Source organism: Armigeres subalbatus, chromosome 2, assembly GCF_024139115.2.
Source record: "Armigeres subalbatus isolate Guangzhou_Male chromosome 2, GZ_Asu_2, whole genome shotgun sequence".
In the NCBI taxonomy this organism is placed as follows: Eukaryota; Metazoa; Arthropoda; class Insecta; order Diptera; family Culicidae; genus Armigeres; species Armigeres subalbatus.
This window is the reverse complement of record NC_085140.1, coordinates 332,128,147-332,152,453: the sequence shown is the minus strand read 5'-3', so window position 1 is coordinate 332,152,453 and position 24,307 is coordinate 332,128,147. Positions and strand designations below refer to the sequence as shown.

At 37.3% G+C, this 24,307-nt stretch overlaps 1 protein-coding gene across 5 annotated transcripts in view; it reads left to right on the top strand.

Moving 5' to 3' along the window:
• Positions 1-24,307, top strand: part of LOC134212772 (serine/threonine-protein kinase grp) — a 101,788-nt gene that overhangs the window by 40,446 nt on the left and 37,035 nt on the right. For all 5 annotated transcript variants that reach the window (XM_062690925.1, XM_062690922.1, XM_062690923.1 and 2 more), the window contains 2 exons: positions 17,723-18,577; positions 19,479-19,702. In XM_062690925.1, the coding sequence (XP_062546909.1) occupies positions 18,498-18,577; positions 19,479-19,702 (304 nt within the window). In that variant the 5' untranslated portion in view covers positions 17,723-18,497. The remainder of the gene's footprint in view (positions 1-17,722; positions 18,578-19,478; positions 19,703-24,307) is intronic.

The window sequence follows — 24,307 nt, the reverse complement described above, 5'->3', positions numbered from 1 at the left end:
AATAATATCGTGTTTATTTTTCTTTAAACAAATTTTTCATTCTGTTAAATCGGGCTTGGTAGTCATATGGCTACTGCTTCTGCCTCATTCGCAGGAGGTTACAGGTCCGTTCCATTCTCCTACTTTGTATCTTTCTATATATTTCTCATGTTCTAGCAATCGCTAGAACTGGAAAAGGGGTTCCATACCGTTTCCATTACTATTCCTATACCTTCAACTTGAGTATTCTAACAGTAATCTGCAAGAATTGGAAATGAACTATAGAGCTCGTTTCCTACATCCAATTAGAAATTCCATTAGTTGCCTTCTCCTATCTATCACATTGGCAGCTCGTTAACCAAGACGGACATCTGCCTTTCGCACCTAACCCAAAAATTCCAACAAATTCTGCATAAACTCGTGGCAAGTGCACAGGTATATTCGGCTTGCAGTGGGCGAGTGATTGCATCATCATTTCCTCCCCCTTCCCTACATTGACTTGCATTCTGACGTGGCAGGCGCCAGTATGACCTAACAAATGAGATCACCAGTACTTGTACATTGAAGATGTGTGCTAGTCCCAAGCAAACATCTGTTGGTTCCCTGTGCAAGAACAGCTGATCTGGTCATAATGGAGTAGCAACTTCTGAGCAGTCAATCAAGCTCAAGCTCAAACCAATTTTTCATTCTGTAAAACTAAATACCATTCTGAAAAACAATATTTTACTTTGAATATTTTGAAAATGTATAAAAAATATGTACCGAATATTTCTTGGCCCGCCAGCGAATGGTCAATCTGAAAATTGGCCCGTGGCTTGAAAAGGTTGGGCAGGCCTGCGCTACAGTCTAATTTGTTTAAAACGTTGTCTGTGCTTAGGGGTCAATATGACCCCAAATTAAATTGTGATATCTTTTTAATATTTGATCGATTTTTTATTTTTCGGGAGGTTTGAAAAGATAAGATTAGGATGACCATATGAAATTTTTCCAAAGGAGGCCAATTTACCTGAAAGGTCAAACGGGACAAAAGGTTGAAAAGGATAAAAGGTCTAAAGGACAAAATGGCGAAAGGGACACAAGGTCGATCGAGAACAAGTTGGGAGTATTAAAAAGGAATTTGTGGAAAGCATTTAACAAGCAGAAATAGACGAGCTCGGTGGTCTTGTGGCTAGCGCTTCTTCCTTATGAGCAGGAGGTCTTGGGTTCAATTTCCAAACGATTCTTACTGTTTTAATCTCCCACACTATAATAATTCCAAAACCTCCCGTGGCACCTATGAGAGGTCGGGAGGTTTTGGAATTGCCATACTTTGCATCTTTCTTAAGTAGGTTTCCAACTAACCATCCTTCCCCTTCCTAGGCATTCGCAAGATCGTGACCAGGACAGATCTTGACTATTGAAGAGTGCATTGCTTCCATCTAAGAAATAGTGGTTAGTCTCAAATCAATATCTGTGGTAACTGTGGTAACACGCTTGTTAGCAAAAAGAAGCGGCGAGATTGGTGCTGTATTTCTTTGTTTTGCGATGAAATGAATATATGTTCAGTGAGATGGAAAACGAAAAAGTTCCCCTAATTGTTCAAAATTGTGCAAAATAAAAGAGCACACTGTGTAGGACAATTCTGGTGCGAAATTGATTTTCTCCGTTTCAGTTTCTTGTCTATTTCTACCTTTTGAACTTTTTGATCTTTTGTTTCTTTCGACCTTTTATCCTGTTCGATGTTTTGTCCTTTCGACCTTAATGGGGACCCACAGCAATTAATGGGGACATATCACATTATTTGCATCATATTTGTTAGCATAAAAATTGATGACATGAATATAAATAAATTAATGGCAAGGCGCTAGCCTTCTAAAAGATTTGACAGGCATCTTGGACGAATTTAAAATTAGCAACATACGATTGAAACCGTTGTTTTCCGTATTATTTCTGAGTATAAAACTTTGTTCAAAAAATGTGGCAAAATTCAGGCGTAACTGTGACCCAATAAGGTAGCAGTCAAAAGGTTTAATGCAAGAGACATCTAGTTTACGAGAAAGGTAAAATATCAAGCCCATAGTGCGATCGGGCCGATTTTTAATAGGAAACAGTAAGACAGTATTCTCCGCCGAATTCAATTTTCCGCAAGCAAATCGATTAGCTTAAGTGCCCGAAAAATGAGTGAATTGTGCGATTGGGCCGATTTTAAATAGAAAACAACGGGATAGAATTCTCCATCGAATGCAACTTGTCGCGAGCAAATCGGTTAATGCAGGGTGATCACCAAACCGGGGAAAACGGGAAAAGCGCAGGCTTGGTAACGGGTCACTTTTTAGTGATTTGATCACTTTTTTCGGGTAAGTCACTAAAAAGTCTTTTTTTTTAGCTTAAGTCACCGAAGTCACTTTTTCTCGTAAAAACTCACTATTTTTAACTATTTTGATCAAAATTAAAAGTTAAGGTTCTTCTACATTCAAGTTTCGTGAGGTACATCATTCTAGCATGAAAAACCAATTTCAAATAATGTAAGAATGTATCGATTTGGGTACTCGTCGATGAAGTTGCTTTATACTAAACTGATGGATGTATAGAAAATGAACTCCTAAGGCTCACTAAAACTTGGCCAGCCTTTTAAGTCGTTTATTAGCCTTTTAATTATAATTTAACTGATTTTATGCAACAACCGTTTGAAGCTTTTTTTTTAACGAATTTTAGATTCCTGAACAAACTATTTAGGCTTAAAAATAATTCTTTGGCCTCCGGCAAGAATCTGTGCTATGGTTACCATATTTAAGTCTCTCATGCCATGCAAAGACCAGATCATTTAGAAATGGGGCACTTTCAAATGGGTGTATTTTTTAACTTTTAGTTTGATCGAAAAGCTTTCTAAGAATGGAATAAAAGTTATATTATTTTATTTCATATGAATGACTGAAAGGAATCATGCATCGTTATTTCGAAGAAATTCTCGCAGTTTCCTTGTGATGCCGCTTGTCAGTCGGCGCACACATCCTCCAGTCATGATTTTTGTTGTTGTTGATGATAGTTGATTCCACCAATTCTTCATACGCCCAATGTAAGTGGTGACTGCTCCCTTCATCTTCAGATTCTGGTAAGTAATCACCCAAAATAACTCTATTGTATGGAACTGAGGACAAATTGATGGATTCAGATTTTTTGGATGAACTGGACTCCACTATTGTAGTTACAATGGCAGCTGGTTAAATCTAGTAAAATCGTAAATGGGCCATCATGGGACTAAATGAAGAGTAAAATCTGGCTTTAAAAAAAGATGAATTTTGCAGGACTGTGTAGAATTATTTATCGTTTTTCTTCCTGCATGGTGAATATTTTAAAACCACGTTAGTTTCAAACTGTGAAAAAATAAACTGAAAAGAATGGTTTACTAATTATGAAACGCTGTGAAAAACTTGCATATCCGACCACTAGGAACGCCACTACCACTATGCTATCCATGTATACAGGGTTTTATCGTTCTTGTACGCTAAGGCTCTGTCTCAATTGGATAATTAAACTGAAATTAAACTTAAAAGTGACATTTTAATAATTATCAAATAACCCTGCTCGCAGAGCAAGATTACTTTTGACAGATATCGAATCATTTTCCATCGATGTCCTATTAGAATTGCTGGGTAGCACCAGCCATTCTTATAACGGGGTGATTTTTTAATTTTCCAACTGTCAGTTTTAAGTTTAATTCTCCAAATGAGACAGACCCTAAGTGACTTATATGTTTGGCTGACTAGGTTGATTTGCAAATATCATTGTACTTGTATACTTCATTGGCCACGTCCTTACAAATAGCTGGGGAAAGATAACGCTTATTTTTAAGTGATCTCCGTTATATGAAAACGTGAAGTGAATTGTCAGTCTGCCAGTATGAGAAGCGAGTGGTGAAATGAGATTGCCGTATTTAGCTGTTAGATCTTTGATTTCAACCTTGTGTGTGGAAGGGCGGATGAAGAAATAAATTATAACTGTTACGCCCTTTTCAAATGTTTGTCTAGAAATAAGTAAAATAAGGTTTCAAATGGTTTTCAAACATGTCATTATTTTTTTGACTTTTCACCAATTGCCATTGAAAAATTAAACATAGTAAACATAGTTAAGCCCAAGTTTTCATGCAGCAGATTCAAATGATAACAAACCGTATTGGATATCGATTAGCCCTATAACAGAGGATACAACAAATGTATGCATAAGTATGTAGATATAAATTAATTTTCGGTTTACTTTTACGAACAAAATATCACAAGTCAGTCAAAAAGCCGCTTAGTGCGGTTTGGCTGAACCCCGACCAAATGTAGAATATGCTCTCAAACTTAAAACTTGTAAAAAATGGGTTTGTATAGTATGTACGCAGGACGTGTTAGAATTTCTAAATCGGAAAATACGATCCTTCAATTTACGAACATAGTTCAAAATATTCATAACAGTTTATTTTCAAACCTTTATTATTACACTGGTGCAATTGAACTTTCCCGTCAAAAATTTTGATTCGCTCAACCGATTCTTCAATTTATTTAAGGTCTACTTTGCCAAAGAACGCATACTTTTTGACGCCTCTTGCTATTTTTAAAAAATAACACAACAAATCTAAAAAATGCTGTTTTTCAAGATTGGCCCAACATTCACGCGATTTTAAATTAAAATCAGGTCAATTCTTCAGCCAGTTCAAACGTGCAGCAATTTTTAGGTTTTCATTTTTGATTCTAAGAAAAGTAAGATGCCTTAATTGATTGGGACAGTAAAACGAGACACATTTGTTTATGGTAACGGTCAATTGGCACTGGTAAAAAAATGGCACTGATAGGTGTATAGGACCCTTTATTTACATCCATTTATATTAAATTCAAACGCAACTTGTTACAAGCAGATCGGTTAAATTTAGGTGTGAAAAAAGAAAGACTGTTTCTACGCCCTCTTTGTATACAAAATTGTATTTGGTCATATTTTCGGAGCCCATAGTTCCATCCGGCCAATTTCCAGTATGAGACATTGCGCCAAATTCTCCGTCTTATTCAATTTGTTGCGATCAAAACAATTAAGGACAAGTGTCAGTCCTTTTTCATAAAGTTTGCAAGCATATAGTTTCCTCGTACAATCAGTATTTTCTTTGTTGCTAAAACAAGTAGGCACTGTATTTAGAATTCGTGAAGAAGTATATTATAGTGTCCACATGAAGCTTGGCGAAGTCTTCATTACTAAAGTAATCTTAGAATGGTGTGCAACCAAACGACGGGAAAAGGTTACTTTTATAAAAACTCGTCATTTACTGAAAATGGGCCAAAACATGCGTATTAGACTGTAAAACAATACTTGAATATTTTCTTTTAATGTTTTAAGACTAATTTCATCGTTTAACGAAAAATTCGAGAATTTTTTTTTTGCTTCGATTATATGGACTATTGTGCATCGAAAAAGTCCATATAATCGAGGTTAACCTGTATTACCCATAAGTGCTATTTGGAATCCCATTTTGGGATCCCAGTCTGGCCTAGGAAATTTTCGAATGGGAAATTATGTCGATTTTCCAGGAAAATTATTCGTGCTGGTCACTTAATATACACATTTCGATTAGATACCTCGAAATTTAAAAAACGTTCAGTGGAGCTGTGGTGCGCAAACCCAAATAGCAGATGTCCCTTGTCTCTTTCCGGATAATCTTTCTTTGCATTTTTTGCTCTTCTTATATTATTCCAGCATTTTGAAATATGTTTCCTTGTCAAAACTGTTGCTACGTACAATTTGGCTTTACAAGCCGGGCTTATTGTACCTATCGATTCTGCGCGCACAATTAGGAACAGGAAGTGAATTTTGTGCCATATTCTGCGCAACATAAATTGCTTTCTATAAAATAAACACTGTGAAAGCCGGTTTTCAACATATTGATGCCAGAGCTGCAATTTATCAACAATGCCTGCTGAGTGTGATTCTTTTGTTTTGTATTTTTCTCTGCTCCTCTTCGCCTATGACGGTGTCTTTCAGTCAGTAAGACAAAGCAGGAGTAGATTAGCTTACTCGGTTTGCCAACAGCGGGCTGAAGCTGATGATCAATTGGCACAAATTTCCTGTCACTGTCTTTCAAGTGATAGTATTCACCCATGCATTTATATAGGGCCGTCGCATTCACGCAGCAGCGAGTGAACTGAATGTCACAGCGGGCTGCGTGTGCAATGAGAAGAGAGGTCTTTTGTTTACTCTTCCTTTGATTGTTGCTGCTAACCATTTTCAGTTTTCACTTTTAGGAAGTGAGTGTGAAGAGGATATGGTATCAATTTCAACAAATTTCAGTCACTGAGATTGATAATTCGCACCACTGATTGATGCAACAAACAATTTGTTTTTACACTTAGTTAAAAACATCAGTCCAAATCTTTTTTTTTTGCTCAGCTTTTTTACGAGCATTTTAGTGAATCGCATATCTGTCCCATATTTGCTGGGTTTCCTATTCATATGGGACAAATATGCGATTCACGGCAGTGTAGGGCACAACGCCTATAATCCAGGAGATTTTCGGATGCCTTGGAACGGAACAGTTATTGAAGGCGTATCCAGGCGTGTGGATTAAAAAGAGCATGAACCATTTTTAAAAAGAGGAACAGACCTTTAGTTACTCATGTAGATCAAGGTCTATACTCCAGGGAACTCGTGGATGACCTGGAAAGGCACAGCTATTGAAAACTTATCCAATTTGGTTTATTAGATAAAATAGGACATGAACTGTTTTAACCGTTTGTAGGCTTCGTGGCCGTGCGGTTAGCGACGTCAACCGTCGCTTGTGGTAGGGAACGTGGGTTCGATTTCCACCCGGTATAGAGGAAATTTTTCGTTATCGATAAAATCTCCACTGGTCCACTGGGTGTTATGTGTCCTGTTCCTGTCCGTTATCTCATGCTAGGTGTTAAGGTCTGAGGTCTGAGTCTCTCTCGCGGTAGAGCGCTACTTTCGTACTAAAATATCTATAACTTAGAACTGGGACAGAGTTTCGCTTTTCCCAACTGACAATCTCAAATAAGACAAACAAGGCAAATTAGAAAAATACGGCAAATAAGATAAGTTCCTCCGGGAATTCCTCCAGAAAGTTCCACCAGGAGTTCCTCCAAAAATTCCTCCAGGAATTCCTCCGGGAGTCCCTCTATGAATTCCTTCGGGAAGTTCCTCCAGGAATTCCTCCGTAAGATCCTCCAGGAATTCCTCCGGAGGAACTTCCAGGGGAATTCCCGGGGAACTTCGAAGGATTTCTCGGAGGAACTTCCGGAGGATTTCCTGGGGAACTTCGGAGGATTTCAGGGGAAACTTCGGAGGATTTCAGGGAAACTTCGGAGGGTTTCAGTGAAACTTCGGAGGATTTCCGGGGAACTTTCGGAGGATTTCCTGGGAGAACTTCCGGAGGATTTCCTGGGGAACTTCCGGAGGATTTCGGGGAACTTTCGGAGGATTTCGGGGAACTTCCGGAGGATTTCGGGGAACTTCGGAGGATTTCAGGGGAACTTCGGAGGATTTCGGAGGAACTTCCGAAGGAATTTCCGGGGAACTTCCGAAGGAATTTCAGGGAACTTCGAAGGAATTCGCGGAGGAACTTCGAAGGAATTCGGAGGAACTTCCACAGGAATTCCCGGAGGAACTTCCAAAGGAATTCCCGGAGTAACTCCCGAAGAAATTCGGAGGAACTTCGAAGGAATTTCGGAGGAACTTCGAAGGAATTCCCGGAGGAACTTCCGAAGGAATTCGGAGGAACTTCGAAGGAATTCCCGGAGGAACTTCGAAGGAATTCGGAGGAACTTCGAAGGAATTCGGAGGAACTTCGAAGGAATTCGGAGGAACTTCGGAGGAACTTCCGAAGGAATTCCCGGAGGAACTTCCGAAGGAATTCCCGGAGGAACTTGCCTTATTTTCAGTCATTTTTTAGAAAGCTAGTAGTTTCTTTAAGGTTCAGTGCTTCTATTGTTTTTCAAAACATTGTATGTTGCCAAACCAACAATGACCCATCACGACGGTAGGTAATGGGTAAATTCTATTTTACTGTTTTAAATTAGCAGTTTGTTTCTGGTAGTGGTAACCCAAAATTCTTAGAAATTATTAATTCCGAACACCGTCTTGTTCAGCATCCATAGCATGAACTGTCAAACTTTAAATCATAAACTAAGATAAGCTATCAGCCATGAAAGACGCAATTTATCGGAAAGCCAAACGTGCAAAGAGTTCAAACATAATCGGTATGCAGACACCATCACCGATTTCAATGCCCAACTGTCTCAGGTCAGTCATGAGGTTGTTCAAATCCAATGCTGCATCCACGGTGCCCCGGTAGACCGTTATTATAAAATAAAAATGTCCATCAAAACCAAGTACAGGGCTCAATTCCTGTGGTAATTCTGCACCTCTGGACCAATTTTAAAAAAAATCCCTAGGAGGAATCTCGAGAAATCTTGATTTGAAGTTTAAAGTTAAGAAATTTCTAAAGAATCCAAAAATATCACCAAAAACCCTGATAAATCCACCTAGATAGATGTCCTTCAATTCTTCTTGTACCTGGCGATCGGAAGTAACCACCAGCTTTGCAGGGTTGCTGTCCGGCATTCTTGAAATATGCCCTGCCCATCGTATCCTTCCAGCTTTAGCTACCTTCTGGGTACTGGGTTCACCGTAGAGCTGGGCAAGCTCCTGTTTCATCCTTCGCCGCCACACACCATTCTTTTGCACAACGCCAAAGATGGTTCTAAGCACGCGTTGCCGTTATTAGAACTATAAATATTTACAACTGACTTAAGTATGTTTTTGTATGGCTAAATTGCTCGAGTTTAGTATAAGTGTTGCTTTCAATGTTTAATAGAATGAAAGGAAAAAATATTTTAATTTAATGTTTATGTTCATAATGGAGAAAAGTAAGACCAGAGTTCGTGTAGAATAATAGTAGTTAGAAGCTGTTATACTCGAACACAGCACTTATTAACCGATCTTTGCTGCCAAATCTCGTCAAAGTTCTAATCAACGGACTAGAAAAAGCATGTTTGATATGTAAGCCAAAACCTATTCCGGTACCTCTACAGAACTCTGAAACATGATAATTCAAGATATGGTACTTTGACGTGAATGGAAGCTGCGGCTTTTTCCAGCTGCTAGCAAAGCCATCAATTGCTTCCTCAAAACCATGCTCGAGTTTCAAAGAGCTGTATCTTGCGTACACTTTTTTGAAATCATTCAGAACCTGCTGATTGAAATATTAATTAGAAAATTGTTAATGTTTAAGCAGAGTAATGACGTAATCCGAAAGATCAGGATTCTAGTGAACTCTATGCAATTTGTTGATGACTCATCTGTACTTGGTTCACCCATATATTTACTCAACATTTACTTCTCGAGCAACTTTAAAATCGTATTAACAATTCCGAACTAGATGTGTAGTGACGGAGATAAGCAAAGGTTCATTTTGTTTCTTTATTAAAGTGTTTTTAAAAGTTCAAAAATTGAATATTTTATCTTCGTCGTAACCGAAAACCCAAAAGAATATGCACAAAGCTTGTATTTTTTTTCTTTCTCTTGTGCATTTTTCCTGATGTTTTTCTTGGTTCTCGTTGAAAATCGTAGCTTTTCCTTACCTTCATCTTTGGAGTCATTATCAGTCCGATGATCCTTTTGCGGGGAAATTTCAGAATATGATAAAGCTCCGTCAATTCAATTGTTACAGCATCTGACGAAGATCTAACCTGTTATATAATGCTAAACAACTACACTACTTTAAACAAATCTTTAAGCTGTTGGTTTTTTCATCAATTTTTTCCGTACTCCAATCTTTACTTCTGATGCTCGAATACATTTGTGAATACAATAAAAACAATACAAACTTTAATCTGAATGGCATTCAACAAAGAATCTGCAGCCTGCACGTAAATTCATGAATGGTTCTAAACGAGAGGTAGTATTCTTGAAGATAGACGGCTTCAAGCCATACAAAAAACATACCTAAGTCAGTTTGGTGAGCTTAATCAGTTGTAAAAATTTATAATTGTAATAAAGGCAACAAATGCAAACTGGTTGAAAACAACTTGGACCACTTTTTGGACGGCTTTGAAGGTATTTTGGGGATATTATTGAATTTAAATATAGATTCTTTTGAAATTTCTTAATTAAAAACTTCAAATCAAGATTTCTTGGGATTCCTCTTAGGGATTTTGTTTTTAAATTGGTCCAGAGGTGCAGAATTACCACAGGAATCCAGCCCTGTACTTGGTTTTGATGGACATTTTTATTTTATAATAACGGTCTACCGGGGCACCGTGGCATCGACAGAAAAACGCAAAAATATTGACAAGTCAATTATAAGCCAAATAACGAAGCAATGCCATGAATTATGATTCACTATTTGTGTGCAAAAGAATGAAATATGACCCGAAGAACTGTCTCCATCTATTGCCGCTGGCAGATTTGCTGTCTTCTTATTTAATCCTAATCTCGTGTTCTCTGGTGTGTGAGTGTGGTGGAAAGACCCACCACCTAATGGGATCCACACGCCGTGGAAAGGCAAATATTTGTCTATACTCTTTCGGTACGGTCTCTCAAGCGCGCGCGATATCTAACACAATGTTATTGATTTTGAATTTTCCTCCGAGATCAAGTGCCGGAAGTCGTTTCGCTTCGTTACTGTGCACTAGCAGCATCATCATCATCATCATCGGCAGCAGCAATAGAGGCATTCCACGGGGGCATGTCAGTCGATCCTGAGCGACCATTTCGAAAATATTTGAAACTCTGCACAGTTTTTCAATTTCACCTAAATCGTCATTTTCGATATCAAATCTTCATATTGAGTCACGACTAACTTTTCAAAAGGGTGTATGTGAAAATGGTTCAAAAATATTTAAAAGCTGCACAGCAAAAACGGAATGTTTGATTGTTATGATTTTTTCAGCAAAGTTAGACAACTAAATGGTGATTCTTAAGAAAATGTGCACAGTAAAAAAAATTTTTTGCCTTTAAAAATATCATTTTGTCACAAAAACTCAAATATCTCAAAACCCTATCTTTTTCGAACGTAATTTTTTAGGGAAAACGGTCCATTATATTAGCTATCTACCATAAAATTTGGTGATGGTAAACTAATAAACAAAAAGTTATGACATTTCAAACATTTCACAATTTTCACATTTAGTAAAAAAAATTTTTTTCTGTGTAAGTTATTTCGAGAATTGCAGTTTGATGCAGATTTTATTGTTAAGGGACGTGATTTAAACAAGTTGTTTTCATGATATTTTGATTTAATTATTCATAGCATCTATAAGAAACTTAGACACGATCCAGTGTTGTGATCAAAAGTATTGATAGTGTCATAATTTTCATTGCACGTGACTGGCGAAAAATTCTTTTAATAGTGTTGAAACCTGTTGATAATAACGTTGATAGAAACATATCAGAAATGTTATTTTTAAGACAAAAGCTGCAAAATCAAAGATTTATATACACGTGTACGTCTATAGTTTACCTGCAAAAAATATACCTCTTAGAGAATAGACTTTATGATCGGGAGGAAACGGGTATCTTCAACAACAACAAATGCATGATAGGTACATACCATGACAATGCTCACGAAAAAGCAAAAAATTACTACTACTAAGGTTGTTAAAGATCTTATAGCAATTTTTTCTTCAGTCAAACAAATGACACCAAACTAGTCAGTAAAACTTAAAAGTGATTTTGTTTATTGAAATATTACGAACAACATGAGTAGCCGCTTTCTCAACTGTTGTAGGCCGTTTGATGGAAAAAAGTGTTCAAAAGAGTTACGAAATCTCACCGAAAGCACCATAGATAAACTGAAAGCGACTGGTTATGCTCCAATGTCCACATTGAATACAAATTTACGCATTTGCACGTCCTGCCGTCTAAACGTTGACAAAAGAGCAATCTGTATATCATCGGTTGAGCAGAGCGCAGGAAGTTCGAAAACGACAGCAACTGAGAAATTGCCAGATGTATCGACAACAACTGAGGAATTACCAGAAGTATTAAGTGCTGAGAGCCTTGCCACCGTACCATCAGCGAAATCTGTTTCAACAAATCAATCGGAAGATGAGTGTATCCAAAAGGTCAACATCGAACGCTTTAACGAGGGCATAGCTGGGATAAAAGTGACTCCGATTAAATGGAGTAAGATGGACTACGTTTATTACCGGAGAAAAAATACCGTGAAATAAACGAAGCTGTACGAAGAAACCTCTTCAAATTAGGACCTGATGATGTGGAAAATACAGACTACAATGAGGTAATTATAAATATGAAGGAAAGGTTCTCGAATGCAGCCACGACAAGGAAAGAAAAATTATTGATTTTGTCGATGCTGCCAAGTTCGTGGTCTATTCAGGATGCCATTGATGAGTTCAAAACCAATAGAAATACAGTAAAAGAGGCAAAACAATTGAAGTATAACTGTCTTTCAACCAAAAATACTAGGTCTAGTACTGCATTAACAGATGAGACAAAAAAAATAGTAGTTCAATATTTTGAAGATGATGAAGTAAGTCGAGCTATGCCTGGTCAAAAAGATTATGTATCAGTAAAAAAGATGGAAAGCGTCAAGCAATCCAAAAACGATTAATGATGACGACTTTGAAAGAAGCGTACACACGCTTCAAGGAAATTCACGATAATATTAAAATAGGTTTTTCCTCATTTGCAAGCCTTCGGCCAAGGCAATGTAAGCTTCTTTCCAATTCAGGAACACATAATGTGTGTGTGTGCACAACCCATGAGAATATTAATCTTATTTTACATAGTTTGAAAAGAATCAATTTAACAAAGGATATTAAAATGTTAACTGGTAGTCTTTTGTGTGAAAATACAACATCAAATTGCTATCTACGATCTTGTTCGGATTGTCCAGATTCTTCATCATTGGAAAATACTTTATTCGCTGAGTTTGAAGAAAAATATATTGATCAGTTATCATTTGAGCAATGGGTGACCACGGATAGGTGTGACATAGAAACTATTGTAAAACCTGTAGATGAGTTTGTGTCATATTTTTGCTTGAAATTAGAAAGTTTAATCCCTCACGATTTCATTAAAACAGAACAATCCAGCTTTTTAAAAATACGAAAAATACATTTACAAAATGGTGAATTTTTAGTCATTTGTGATTTTCTGAAAATTACAGCTTTGTATTGCAAGATGAAGTGCAGTCCCATCACTGGAACGTACAACAAGCTACAATTCATCCATTCGTTATTTATTTTAATGGAAGTACGCAAATTGAACACTTAAGTTTTATTATAATTTCCGAAGATTTAAGACACGATTCAGTATCCGTAAACTTGTTCATTGAAAATGATTAACTTTTTACGCGTTGATAAGCATAAAGAAGTCAAAAGATATATTTCATGTCTGATGGAGCAGCGTCGCAGTACAAAAATCGTAAGAATTTTTCGAGCCTATGTCAATTTAAATCAATGTACGGAATTGATGCAGAATGGCATTTTTGCTACATCACATGGCAAAGGTCCTTGTGATGCTATTGGAGGAACAATAAAGCGCATGGCCACAAGAGCAAGTTTAGCCAAAGAACGTGAGCATCCAATTAAAACTGCGAAAGAACTTTTTGATTGGGCAAATCGTAGAAAAGAAAAGATTTAACCAAATTATCATTTTGTTTTACTACTACTGAAGAGTACGAAATAAAGGCTTCAGAGCTCAGCGAGCAATTTAATAACGCGAAAACGATTCAAGGAACCCAAAAATTTCACTGTTTCATTCCATTGTCGGAAAATAAAATTAAAGCAAAACTATACTCAAACTGTGCTGATAATAATTCAAAAGTGTTCGATATTTTAAAAATTTGAATAAAAATAAATAAAAATAAGTATTAATAAACTGTTTTCATGATATCATAACCCATACCAAAATTCAAACCCAAAACTCTTAGAGTTTCTATAACAACATTGTGTAACTGCCACATTTAATTTAATACTTAGGATAATATTAATTCATTTTTATTTATTTATACATATAATATTTATACATATAATATACATAATATCGATGAATACATAAATATGGAATATCATACAAACAACTTGTTTAACTCTCGCAAGGCCCTTAACAATAAAATCAGCATCAAACTGCGATTCTTGAAAAAAAAAATACACGGAAATTTTTTTTTCTTTACTATATGTGAAAATTGTGAAATGTTTGAAATGTCATAACTTTTTTGTTTATTAGTTTACCATCACCAAATTTTCATGGTAGATAGCTAATATAATGGACCGTTTTCCTAAAAAATTACGTTCGAAAAAGATAGGGTTTTGAGATATTTGAGTTTTTGTGACAAAATGATATTTTTAAAGGCAAAAAATTTTTTTTACTGTGCACCACCGTGCACAAGAATCACCATTTAGTTGTCTAACTTTGCTGAAAAATCAAAACAATCGAACATTCCGTTTTGCTGTGCAGCTTTTTAAATATTTTTGAACCATTTTCACATACACCCTTTTGAAAAGTTAGTCGTGACTCAATATGAAGATTTGATATCGAAAAATGACGATTTAGATGAAGTTGAAAAACTGTGCAAAGTTTCAACTCAATAGAAAATCATGAATTAAAAATTTTCTTAAATTTTGATGCTGTTGCTTGGAATCGCTCAATAACATCAACTGCAGGAACCATCAGCCAGCAGTCAGTGTATGGGGCTTGCTCCTGATAAGAATGGAAATGTCCTGCTGTGTGCGGTAGGGTAATGCTCCCTTTTCCACTCTGATGTTATTTCAGTCATTTAAAACGGAATTTAATCAAATGTTGACCATTTACACATTTGGACTTGAGATGAGATAATTCTCCTAATCAAATACTATGGCTAAACTATTTAGTTGAGGGACAAATATCGGTTCATAATCCTACTTTACTAGTAGCTGGAGCTCACTCTCGCTCTCGCCGGCTTTCCAGTTCCCGGAACATGTATGGCGGCTAGGAGCCATTTACATAGGGAGTGCAAAAATTAAACTGAGGCAGGTCGAGAATCAATACCACACTTATGATGACTGACACCAGAGGTACCGCCGGGTTTGAAGCGAAATCCTGAACTGTGCGACAGCATGGCAGGGTGGTGATGATTGTGCGTGTTGCCCCTTCTTTGGAATGGGGAAGGGTGGGTCACAAGATAAGGGGAGGGGGGGGGGGGTTGTTGTGCGATGTCACGAACCCTTCTAATGGGAAAGCCGTGTGCTACCGGAGTAGGACGAACCAACACATACCACACCGAGCAGACTGCTCGCCCACGCGCGCCTGTCGAAACACGCTGCCACATCTGTAGTTAGACAGATCTACCAACACACCAACTTTAGTAACATCATCCGTCGAATGGAATTCACGGAAGGCTAACTGATTTCCTTTGCCCAACAAACCGTATTTGGAAGTTTATTTTGGCGTATCGGAGTCTAGCTTTGGCACAGTTTTGCTAACGATGCAACGAGTTCGGTTTTGTTGGCAGCGTTTGATAATGGGATAAACTGGATTCATTGCGCTGGAGGGAGATAAGCCCATGGTAAAAGTTAGTTTCGAATAAGCTGTTATGAGTTTTGGCTTTGGATTATGGCGTTGAGTTGAAAGCTTAATTGATTAGTGAGATTCACCAGCTGATGGTTTTATATACAATAATAATGAATTTATCCCAGTACAATTGTTATAGCAAGTAGGATTAGTTTAGATTATGATCTGGATAAATTTCTTATTATTTTAACTTTTGTTTACTAATTTGGAAATCGTTAATGGCGTCGCGTTTACTTTTCACCTGTGCACTAATTATTCTATGCATTTCCGCACACCAATTATTTTATCAGTAGGGCGAATAACGGCTCTGGTAGATTTTTTTTATCACTAGCTGTTTTTTATTCTTTGGCAAAAGCTCTGATAAAAGAATCCAGCGTGTGTGAAACTGTACATTGCCTATTGCCTCTCTTGTAAATGTCAGGCTAACCAATCCCCAACACGTGATTGTTCCAAACTGCAACAGAATCGGATAATGATTACCGCGCGGTCGATTTTTAATCAGTTTCAAATCAGTCGGTTTTTATTATGCTTTCAGATGAATATTCAACAGTTGTCAATGTTTTAACATAGACATATCTATTCAACCTCTGTGTCCCTGTATCTCAATGTCTCCTTTCGTTGCTTTCTGTTTCTGATTCTCTTTGTCTCTCTTCGTTTTTTCGGACCCTTTCTTCTGTTTCTCTCTGACTCTCTTTGTTTCATCCTCTGTCTTTGTTTCGCTCTTTTTGTTTCTCTTCATTTTTGTTTTTGTCTCTCCTTATTTTTGTTTTTGTCTCTCTTTGTGTTTTGTCTGCTTCTGTTTCTGACTCTTTTTGTTTTTTCGTCTGTTTTTTTTTATTTCTGTCTATTTCTTTTTGCTTGTGTTTTTGTATCTCTTCGTTTCTATTTTTGTCGCTCTTCGTTTCTAATGCTGTCTCTATTTGTATCTATTTACGTCTTTCTGTGTTTCTGTTTCTGTTTTCGTGTCTCTTTATTTCTATTTCTGTCCCTTTGTGTTTCTGGTTCTGTCTTTCTTTGCTTTTATTTGTGTCTCTATTTATTTCTGTCTTTGTCTTTTTTCTTTTTGGTTCCTCTGTTTCTGCCTCCATTCGTTTCTATTTCAGTCTCTCTTTGTTTCTATTCATGTCTCTTTTTGTTCCTGTTTCTGTTTATCTTTGCTTATGTTTCTGTGTCTTTTTGTCTCTCTTTGTTTCTGTTTCAGTTCTCTTTGCTTTTGCTTATGTTTCTCTTTGCTTCTGTTTCTGTTCCTCTTTATTTCTATTGTTGTCTCTCTTTGTTTATATTTCTGTTTCTCTTTGTTTCTGTTAGTGTCTTTTTTTGTTTATACCACTCTTAAGCTCTTTTTATGTCTCTTTGTTTCTGATTCTGTCTCTTAGTTTCTGTTTCTGTCTCTCTTTGTTTTTATTCTTTTCTTTATTTTCGTTTCTGTCTCTCTCCGTTTCTGTGTCTATCCTTGCTTGTTTCTGTTTCTGCTTCTCTTTGTTTCCGTTTTTATCTCTCCGTTCTTGTTTCAATCTCTCTTTGTTTCTTCTTTTTATTTCTGTTTCAGATTGTTTTTCTGTTTATGTTTCTCCTTGTGTCTATTTTTCTTTGTTTATGTCTCTTTTTGTTTCTGTTTTTGTTTCTCTTTGTTTCTGTGTTTGTCCCTCTCCGTTTTTTCCTGTTTCTCTTTGCTTCTGTTTCTGTCTCTCTTTGTTTCTGTTCCTGCCCCTTTATTTTTGTTTTCGTCTCTCTTTGCTTATATTTCTGTCTCTCTTTGTTTATTTTTCTGTTTCTGTCTCTTTGTTTCAGTTTATGAGTCTTTTTGTTTTTATTATTTTTTTGTGTCTTTGCTTTTGTTTTGTCCCTCTTTGTTTCTGTTTCGGTCCCTTCGTTTTAGTTTCTCACTTAATGTTAATGTCTTCTCGTCTTGTTCCTGTTTCTATGTCTTTTTGTTTTTGTTTAACTGTTTTTCCTTCAATTTTTCCTTTCTTCCTTCTTTCTCCTCTTGATCTGTTATCTTAAGAAAATTTCAACTGATACAATATTTTGGCAGAATTTGGATGATTAATTATTAAATTAGAATTTGGATACTTTTAGCCAAATAAACTGCAAACATTGTGGTATTGGACAAGTCTCCATGTATAAAATGTCATTTTTTCCTTCTAAAATATTTCTTCATTTCATTGCGATGTGTTTAATTGATTTCTATTTCTTTTGCTTCCAGCCTTCTTCCTGTTATCGCCACCCTCATTCATGGGCGGCCCGCCTTCTCCAGGACATGGCAACACTGACAACGATTCCTGAACAACTACGACTGTTTGAATCGATACAGACCACGACCTGTACCGTTCGCTATTGCTACTGCAGCCACATTCCGTGTCATCTTTCACGCAGCACCGTCTGCTAACGGCCTGGACCAATACCAGAACCAGGAAAAAAAAGTTCCCCACTGGTCGTCGCACAAATAACTTGCCCTGCCAGTTTGGCAAAGCACCAAAAATATTAATATCCCTCCAGAACGAAAATTTCTCGGCCGGCCGAGAGTGTCCTGGTTCCCGCGCGTCCGCGGCCGCCATCCGGCCTTGCACAATTGTGTTGTTGCGCCCGTCATCATAAACCAAGGAGGTACCACCGATTCGGTACTGCTGCAACTGGAACGACCGGAGGGACAAAACCAAAAAAGCAAACTCGTTCGTTGCCCACGTGTCTCGGTGTGTGTAGGTACATGTGTGCGGTCATACTGTTTCCGCACCGCTGTTGCTCTGCCTCCACCTTCATCGCCAAAGACAACGTTAAGGAAAAAATCCTGGCCCCACCGATAGGCGGAACAGCAGTCGTCATCTCTGCTAGAAGGACCGCGATTCGGTTTTTGCGGTAGCAAATAATTTGGATCGAAATCAAATTTCAATCTAGGACAGCACTAACCTTTTCTCGTACGGAGGAAGCGCTCAAGGAAAAAAATAAAGGAAAACGGAGGAATTCAGCAAAGCCATCCAGCAATGACATCGACACAACCGAATCGAGAATTTGTCGAAGGATGGACATTGGCACAAACCCTCGGGGAGGGAGCCTATGGCGAGTAAGTATTATCACTTGATTGCGTGCGGTGGCCTCTGAATGGAGAGGATTTAGTCGCATATAATTACTGCTGGTGCATTTTGCATTTTCAAATGGTACAGGCCAGGGATGCTCAATACATTCTTAACTATATCTTCCTTGTCCGTGGCTCTTTTTTCAATGTTCCTGCATTATAATATTCTGCTTGCAAGCCTTTTAGTTGGAAACAAATTTATAGTTATTGTTTACAACAATTTGGGTTTACGCAAAACCCTAAGGTTTTGCTCAAGGTTTCAAGAAAAAGATGGATATTTAGAGTTCTTCAAAATATATTGAGAATAGCTTACTAACTATTAGGCTATTATAAAATATTTGTTTTTAGAGCGGATACTCAGCTTAAATAGCCGGCTATGTATTATAACATGATCAAATTGTTGAATTTTTCGAACGACGGACGCAAATAACATAAATCTGCTAATATGAATTCAAACTATTATCAAAATATAATTTTAATTTAATCACTGATGTTTTGAGCATTCCTCCCTCCTATCCAATACATTGCAATCTCTCTAATCATTATGTTATCCTGTCTTTGTCCTGTTTTTCTCCTTTTTCTCTTCGCAACCGGAATGTGCTATACACGCTCACATAATTCGCCGACGCTCACGATTGTTCACTCTCTCCCTACTATGCGCGCCGTACGCTCTTTCTCTCGCCGTACATGTCATGTGCTTTTTCCTTTTCAACATCCACCCACAACCGACCGAATGCAATCCATCAAACAACACGGAACACACAAAAAAATCTAATCTCAACACTCACACACACCAACCATCACCACCACAACCGACAACAACACCTTGATCCCGGTGTTCGTCCGTGGGGGTGTATTTGTCCTCGGTCGGTATCGCGCGCGCACACAGAGTGAAACTGCTCATCAACCGCCAGTCGGGTGAGGCCGTCGCGATGAAGATGGTCGATCTGAAAAAGCATCCGGACGCGGAAAGCTCGGTCAAGAAGGAAGTCTGCATCCAGAAGATCCTGCAGCATCCGAATATACTGAAGTTTTTCGGCAAACGGACCCAGGGCGACATCGAGTACATTTTTCTGGAGTACGCGTCCGGCGGGGAGCTGTTCGACCGGATAGGTAAGTTGATAATATTGCCAATGATAAATCAGCAGCAGTGAAAGAGGTGTGATAAAGAGAATATTTTGGAGAGGCAACTTTCCAAAGATGGAGTAAACGCTTTTTCCTGATAGGAAAAAAAAGTTCTGTAAAAGTGGCGGGATGGGTTACCAGAAGGGTTCGTGCTAAATAATAGGAACATGTGACTTGAATTTACTACGGAAAATGTGATAGCATAAAAAATTAGAAAAAATGTACATCTTCCAACCTTTACAATGTGTTGGAGCATTCCGCTATTTAAATGAACTGTTTGAATTTTGCAATAGAATATGTTTTTAAAAAAACGTTATTTGTCCATTTTTCCCATTAATTACAATACTTCCGGCTGATAATGAGTGGACAGTGCTACTAGAAAAGGAGTCTTTCACTCAAGTTCCATTATCGCACCTATTTAGGAACATGTGATAATCGATAAATTACACGCAGTCACTGTGCGTTGTGACTGATGACTGATGCTGGAAATAGTTTCAGGATAGGGAGGGTTTGAAATACAGTGCTACCTGTATTGTACAGGCGATATACAGTTTGAAAGTATCTTCGAATTTGTTTATTAAATTGTGTAAACAATTATTACAAAATAATTGAAATTTGAAATTTTCGCATAATTTTGCCATAAACCAGTCAATCTAGGGTTGTTCATAATGGAGTCTCAGTCTGTCAATGTCTTTCGAAAAACCATGAACAAGGACCATGTTAGGTAGATTTGTTGATTTCTCGTATGTACTCAGAAGTCAGAAGTTTGTATTGGACCTTCGGAAAATGTGTTAGATCCCAAACTAAAGAAAGCATCTCCTGCTTCAATTTCCTGGACATTTTACAGAATTTCATAGCTAGACATCTCATCTCATCGACAAGCTTTGATGAAACTATTCAATCATTTGCAGTTGGGTTGCAGTTTCTTCCATAAACACGCAAGAACATTACTATTATAGACCCCCTCCCCTTGGGTGCTGGTAATGGACCCTCTAGCAGCGTGTATACATTTATAAATTGTTGAAACAGTGTCCCATTCTCACCCTCATTTGACCCATTGTCACCCCCGACGGCGGTACCACTAATAAGTGAGTAATGGGATAACAATAGCAACATTAACAATAGCATCCAATATACAAACAATTATATTTCATCTTCTTCTTCTTGTTGGCATTACAACCATCCATTACATTTTTTCCCACAAATATCATTAAATAGAATTTGGCCGTTTTTAATATTTGAGCCGGAATTGGCTGTTTGACAGGTCTCTTGGTCGATTGGCTGCTGCTTTTCGACGGTTCGATTGGCGGCACAAACCTATCCGCATTTCTCCTACAAATGCCTCTTGTTTCCACGCTGAGTCCTTCGTTTCTAAATGGGAGCTTGGCAGAAGAATGGTCGTTCAATTTATATCATCACCCAAATTACTCTCCGCTCGCTTTGAAATTTCAATTCTAACATTTTTTTTTCATGTTCGTCGTTTGTGTTTGCGGGCACGTTTAGTGCATTTCACTGGCGGAATTAAGCGGGGCACGATGGGGCGAAATTTAATTTCACATGCCAAAACTGTTCTGAGAAAAAAACTGTTTTCCGCCAATTTTTATAATCAGAGGCGGAGTTAAGTTGATCAAATATTTCCTTTCCAAAATGATTAAAAAAAAACTTGCTAAAGTTCAGAAAAAAATTCCAACAAAAATTTCGACAAGAATGTCTTCCTAGAGTGTCGGAATGTATTTCTTGAGGAGTTACTGAAATAATTGCTGAAATAATTCTTAAAAAAATTAAAGGAATTCATAAAGAAAATCTTAAAAGTACATCTCCTAAAGTAATTTCAGAAGGTTTTCCTAAAGCAATTTCTGTAGGTATTCTGAAAGGGATTTCCAAAGGGTTACCGTATGAATTCCAAACAAATTTCCAAATGCATTTCTAAAGGACTTTCAAAAAAAAAAAAGAAAAAATTCTGATCTTACTAAAGCCTTCCGACCGGTTTTCCAAAACAATCCCTGGAGGAATGTTCAAAGGAACTACTGGAGGAGTTTCTCAAATTATTCCTTGAGAAGTTTTCTAAAGAATTTCTGGAGTACTTTTTGTAGAAATTTTTGAATAAATTTCTGGAGGGATTCCCAAATGTATTTCAAGAGGAATTTTCCAATGTATTCTTGAAGAATTTTCCGAAGTACATCCTGAATAGATTTTCAAAAAGAGTTTCTAAATGAATTTCTGATGGAATCATCGAAGAAACTTTCTAAAGAATTAGTAAAGGAATACACGAAAGAATTTCGAATGGAATTTCCAAACAAGTACCTAATTTCATATACGTTTTTGGATTTTTACAGGAATTCCTTAGGAAATTACTCCAGAAACTCCTACAAAATTTTCTTCAGAACCATTTGGAGAACTACTCCGGGAATTATTCCATAAATCCGGACAGTAGTAAAAAAAACCTGTTTTGAATATGGAATTAAGACTTTATGTCATGAAATGCAAAAGAATCGGGATTGCAGTCGATCCATAATCATACTTCTTCGGATGTTCTTAAAAGTTCCTTGGGAATTTTCTTCAGGAGTTGCTTCGGAAATTTCTATAAAAATTTCCTTGAGTACTCATCCAGGTGAATTTATGAAAGAATTTATGAATTTATCCAAAAGTTGGTTAAAAAAAATTCCTCAGAATATTTTTTTTTTCGTGAAAAATACCTCCTGGAATAAATTCTATTAGTCACTAGTCGACCCGGCAGACGTTGTCCTGCATAGTAGGCGATAAAAAGCGTTGTGAACTGCCCTTGCAAAATGTCCATACAAATCATAATTTTAGTTTTTCACTATTTTCTCAACTTTTCCCGTGATTTTCGCATGAGGAAATATCATATGAACCCGTCGGAAACGATAACCAACATATTTGCTGAAAGAATGATGAAAATCCATCCAGCTGTTTTCGAGTTATGCGGATACGAACACAGACCATTTCATTTTTATTATATAGACTAGTCGACCCGGCAGACGTTGTCCTGCATAGTAGGCGAAAATGCGCTTTCCAAACTGCCCATGCAAAGTTTCCATACGAATCTTCATTTTAGTTTTTCACGATTTACTCAACCTAACTCGTGATTTTCGCATGAGGAAATATCATATAAACCCGTCGGAAACTATAATGAATGTTTCTGCTGAAGAAATGAAAAAAATCCATCCAGCCGTTTTCGAGTTATGCGGATACGAACACAGACCATTTCATTTTTATATATAAGATGACTAGTCGACCCGGCAGACGTTGTCCTGCGTAGTAGGCGAAAATGCCCATGCGAAATTTCCATACGAATCCTAATTTTAGTTTTTTACGATTTGCACAACCCTAAGTGTAATTTTCGCATGAGGAAATGTCATATAAACCCGTCGGAAACGGTAACGAACATATCTGCTGAAGAAATGAAGAAAATCCATCCAGCCGTTTTCGAGTTATGCGGATACGAACACAGACCATTTCATTTTTATATATATAGATAGAAGAAGAAGAAGAAGATTAGAATTCCATCACAAATTTCTCTAAGTAAAATATCGGAAAATCTTCTAATGATTCATAACAAAACGCCTCATTTCGAAAATTTTCTGCAAATGAATCTAAAAATACCTTCAGAAATTCCTTAGGGAATTCTTTCGGAAATTCTTTCAAAACTTTTTTAATAGGGGAAGTGCACCTTAGTGCCTAATTTGGCCAACCCTGAAAAATACATTTTTTTTAAATAAGCGGTCAGTTAAAAGCATTGTAGAAGTGTGAGAGATATATCTTTTGTTGGAACTAATAAAACCCTCACAAAATTGGACAAATTGGGAACATGGCCAAAACCGGTACAGTTCCCCTACCTATTTCAAAAACACCTCCCATTAGCAATACTTTCCAAAATTCTTCCAGGTATTCCATCGGAAATTCTATTCTCTCGGCTCCCGTAATTTCCTTCAGGAATTTCTGGATGAATCCCTGAAGGAATATCCGAAAGAACTTCTGAATGAAATTCCGCCATTCTTGAGTTGCTTCCAGAGATTCTTTTCGAAAATTCTCAGAAAATTACTTCGAAGATAGTTGCAGAAATTCTTTTGGAAATGGATGATATTTCGTAAAATCAAAGGAGGAATTCTAAGCTTCATTATTCCCCTAATGAATCCCTGAAAAAATCCTTTAGAAAAACCTTAGAGAAATTTTGGAACTTCCTTAACGAATTCTTTCAAGAATTCCTACGGATTTTTTTTTTAATTCTCTTCGAAATCAATACATAAAACGCGACGCGAGACTGGACACAACACTTATGGTTCTTACATCGTTTGTAAGAACCATAAGTGTTGTGTCCAGTCTCGCGTCGCGTTTTATGTAGGGGGGGGGGGGGGGTAATGACGGCTTTTGCAGGTTTTGTTCTATTATTGGCAGGGGTTTTTTTATGACTGATTATGCTCATATTTGGCCTTAACATTCTTTGCGTATCAAAGAATTTCTTCTTCTTCTTCTTCTTGACATTACATCCCCACACTGGGACAGAGCCGCCTCGCAGCTTAGAGTTCATTAAGCACTTCCACAGTTGTTAACTGCGAGGTTTCTAAGCCAGGT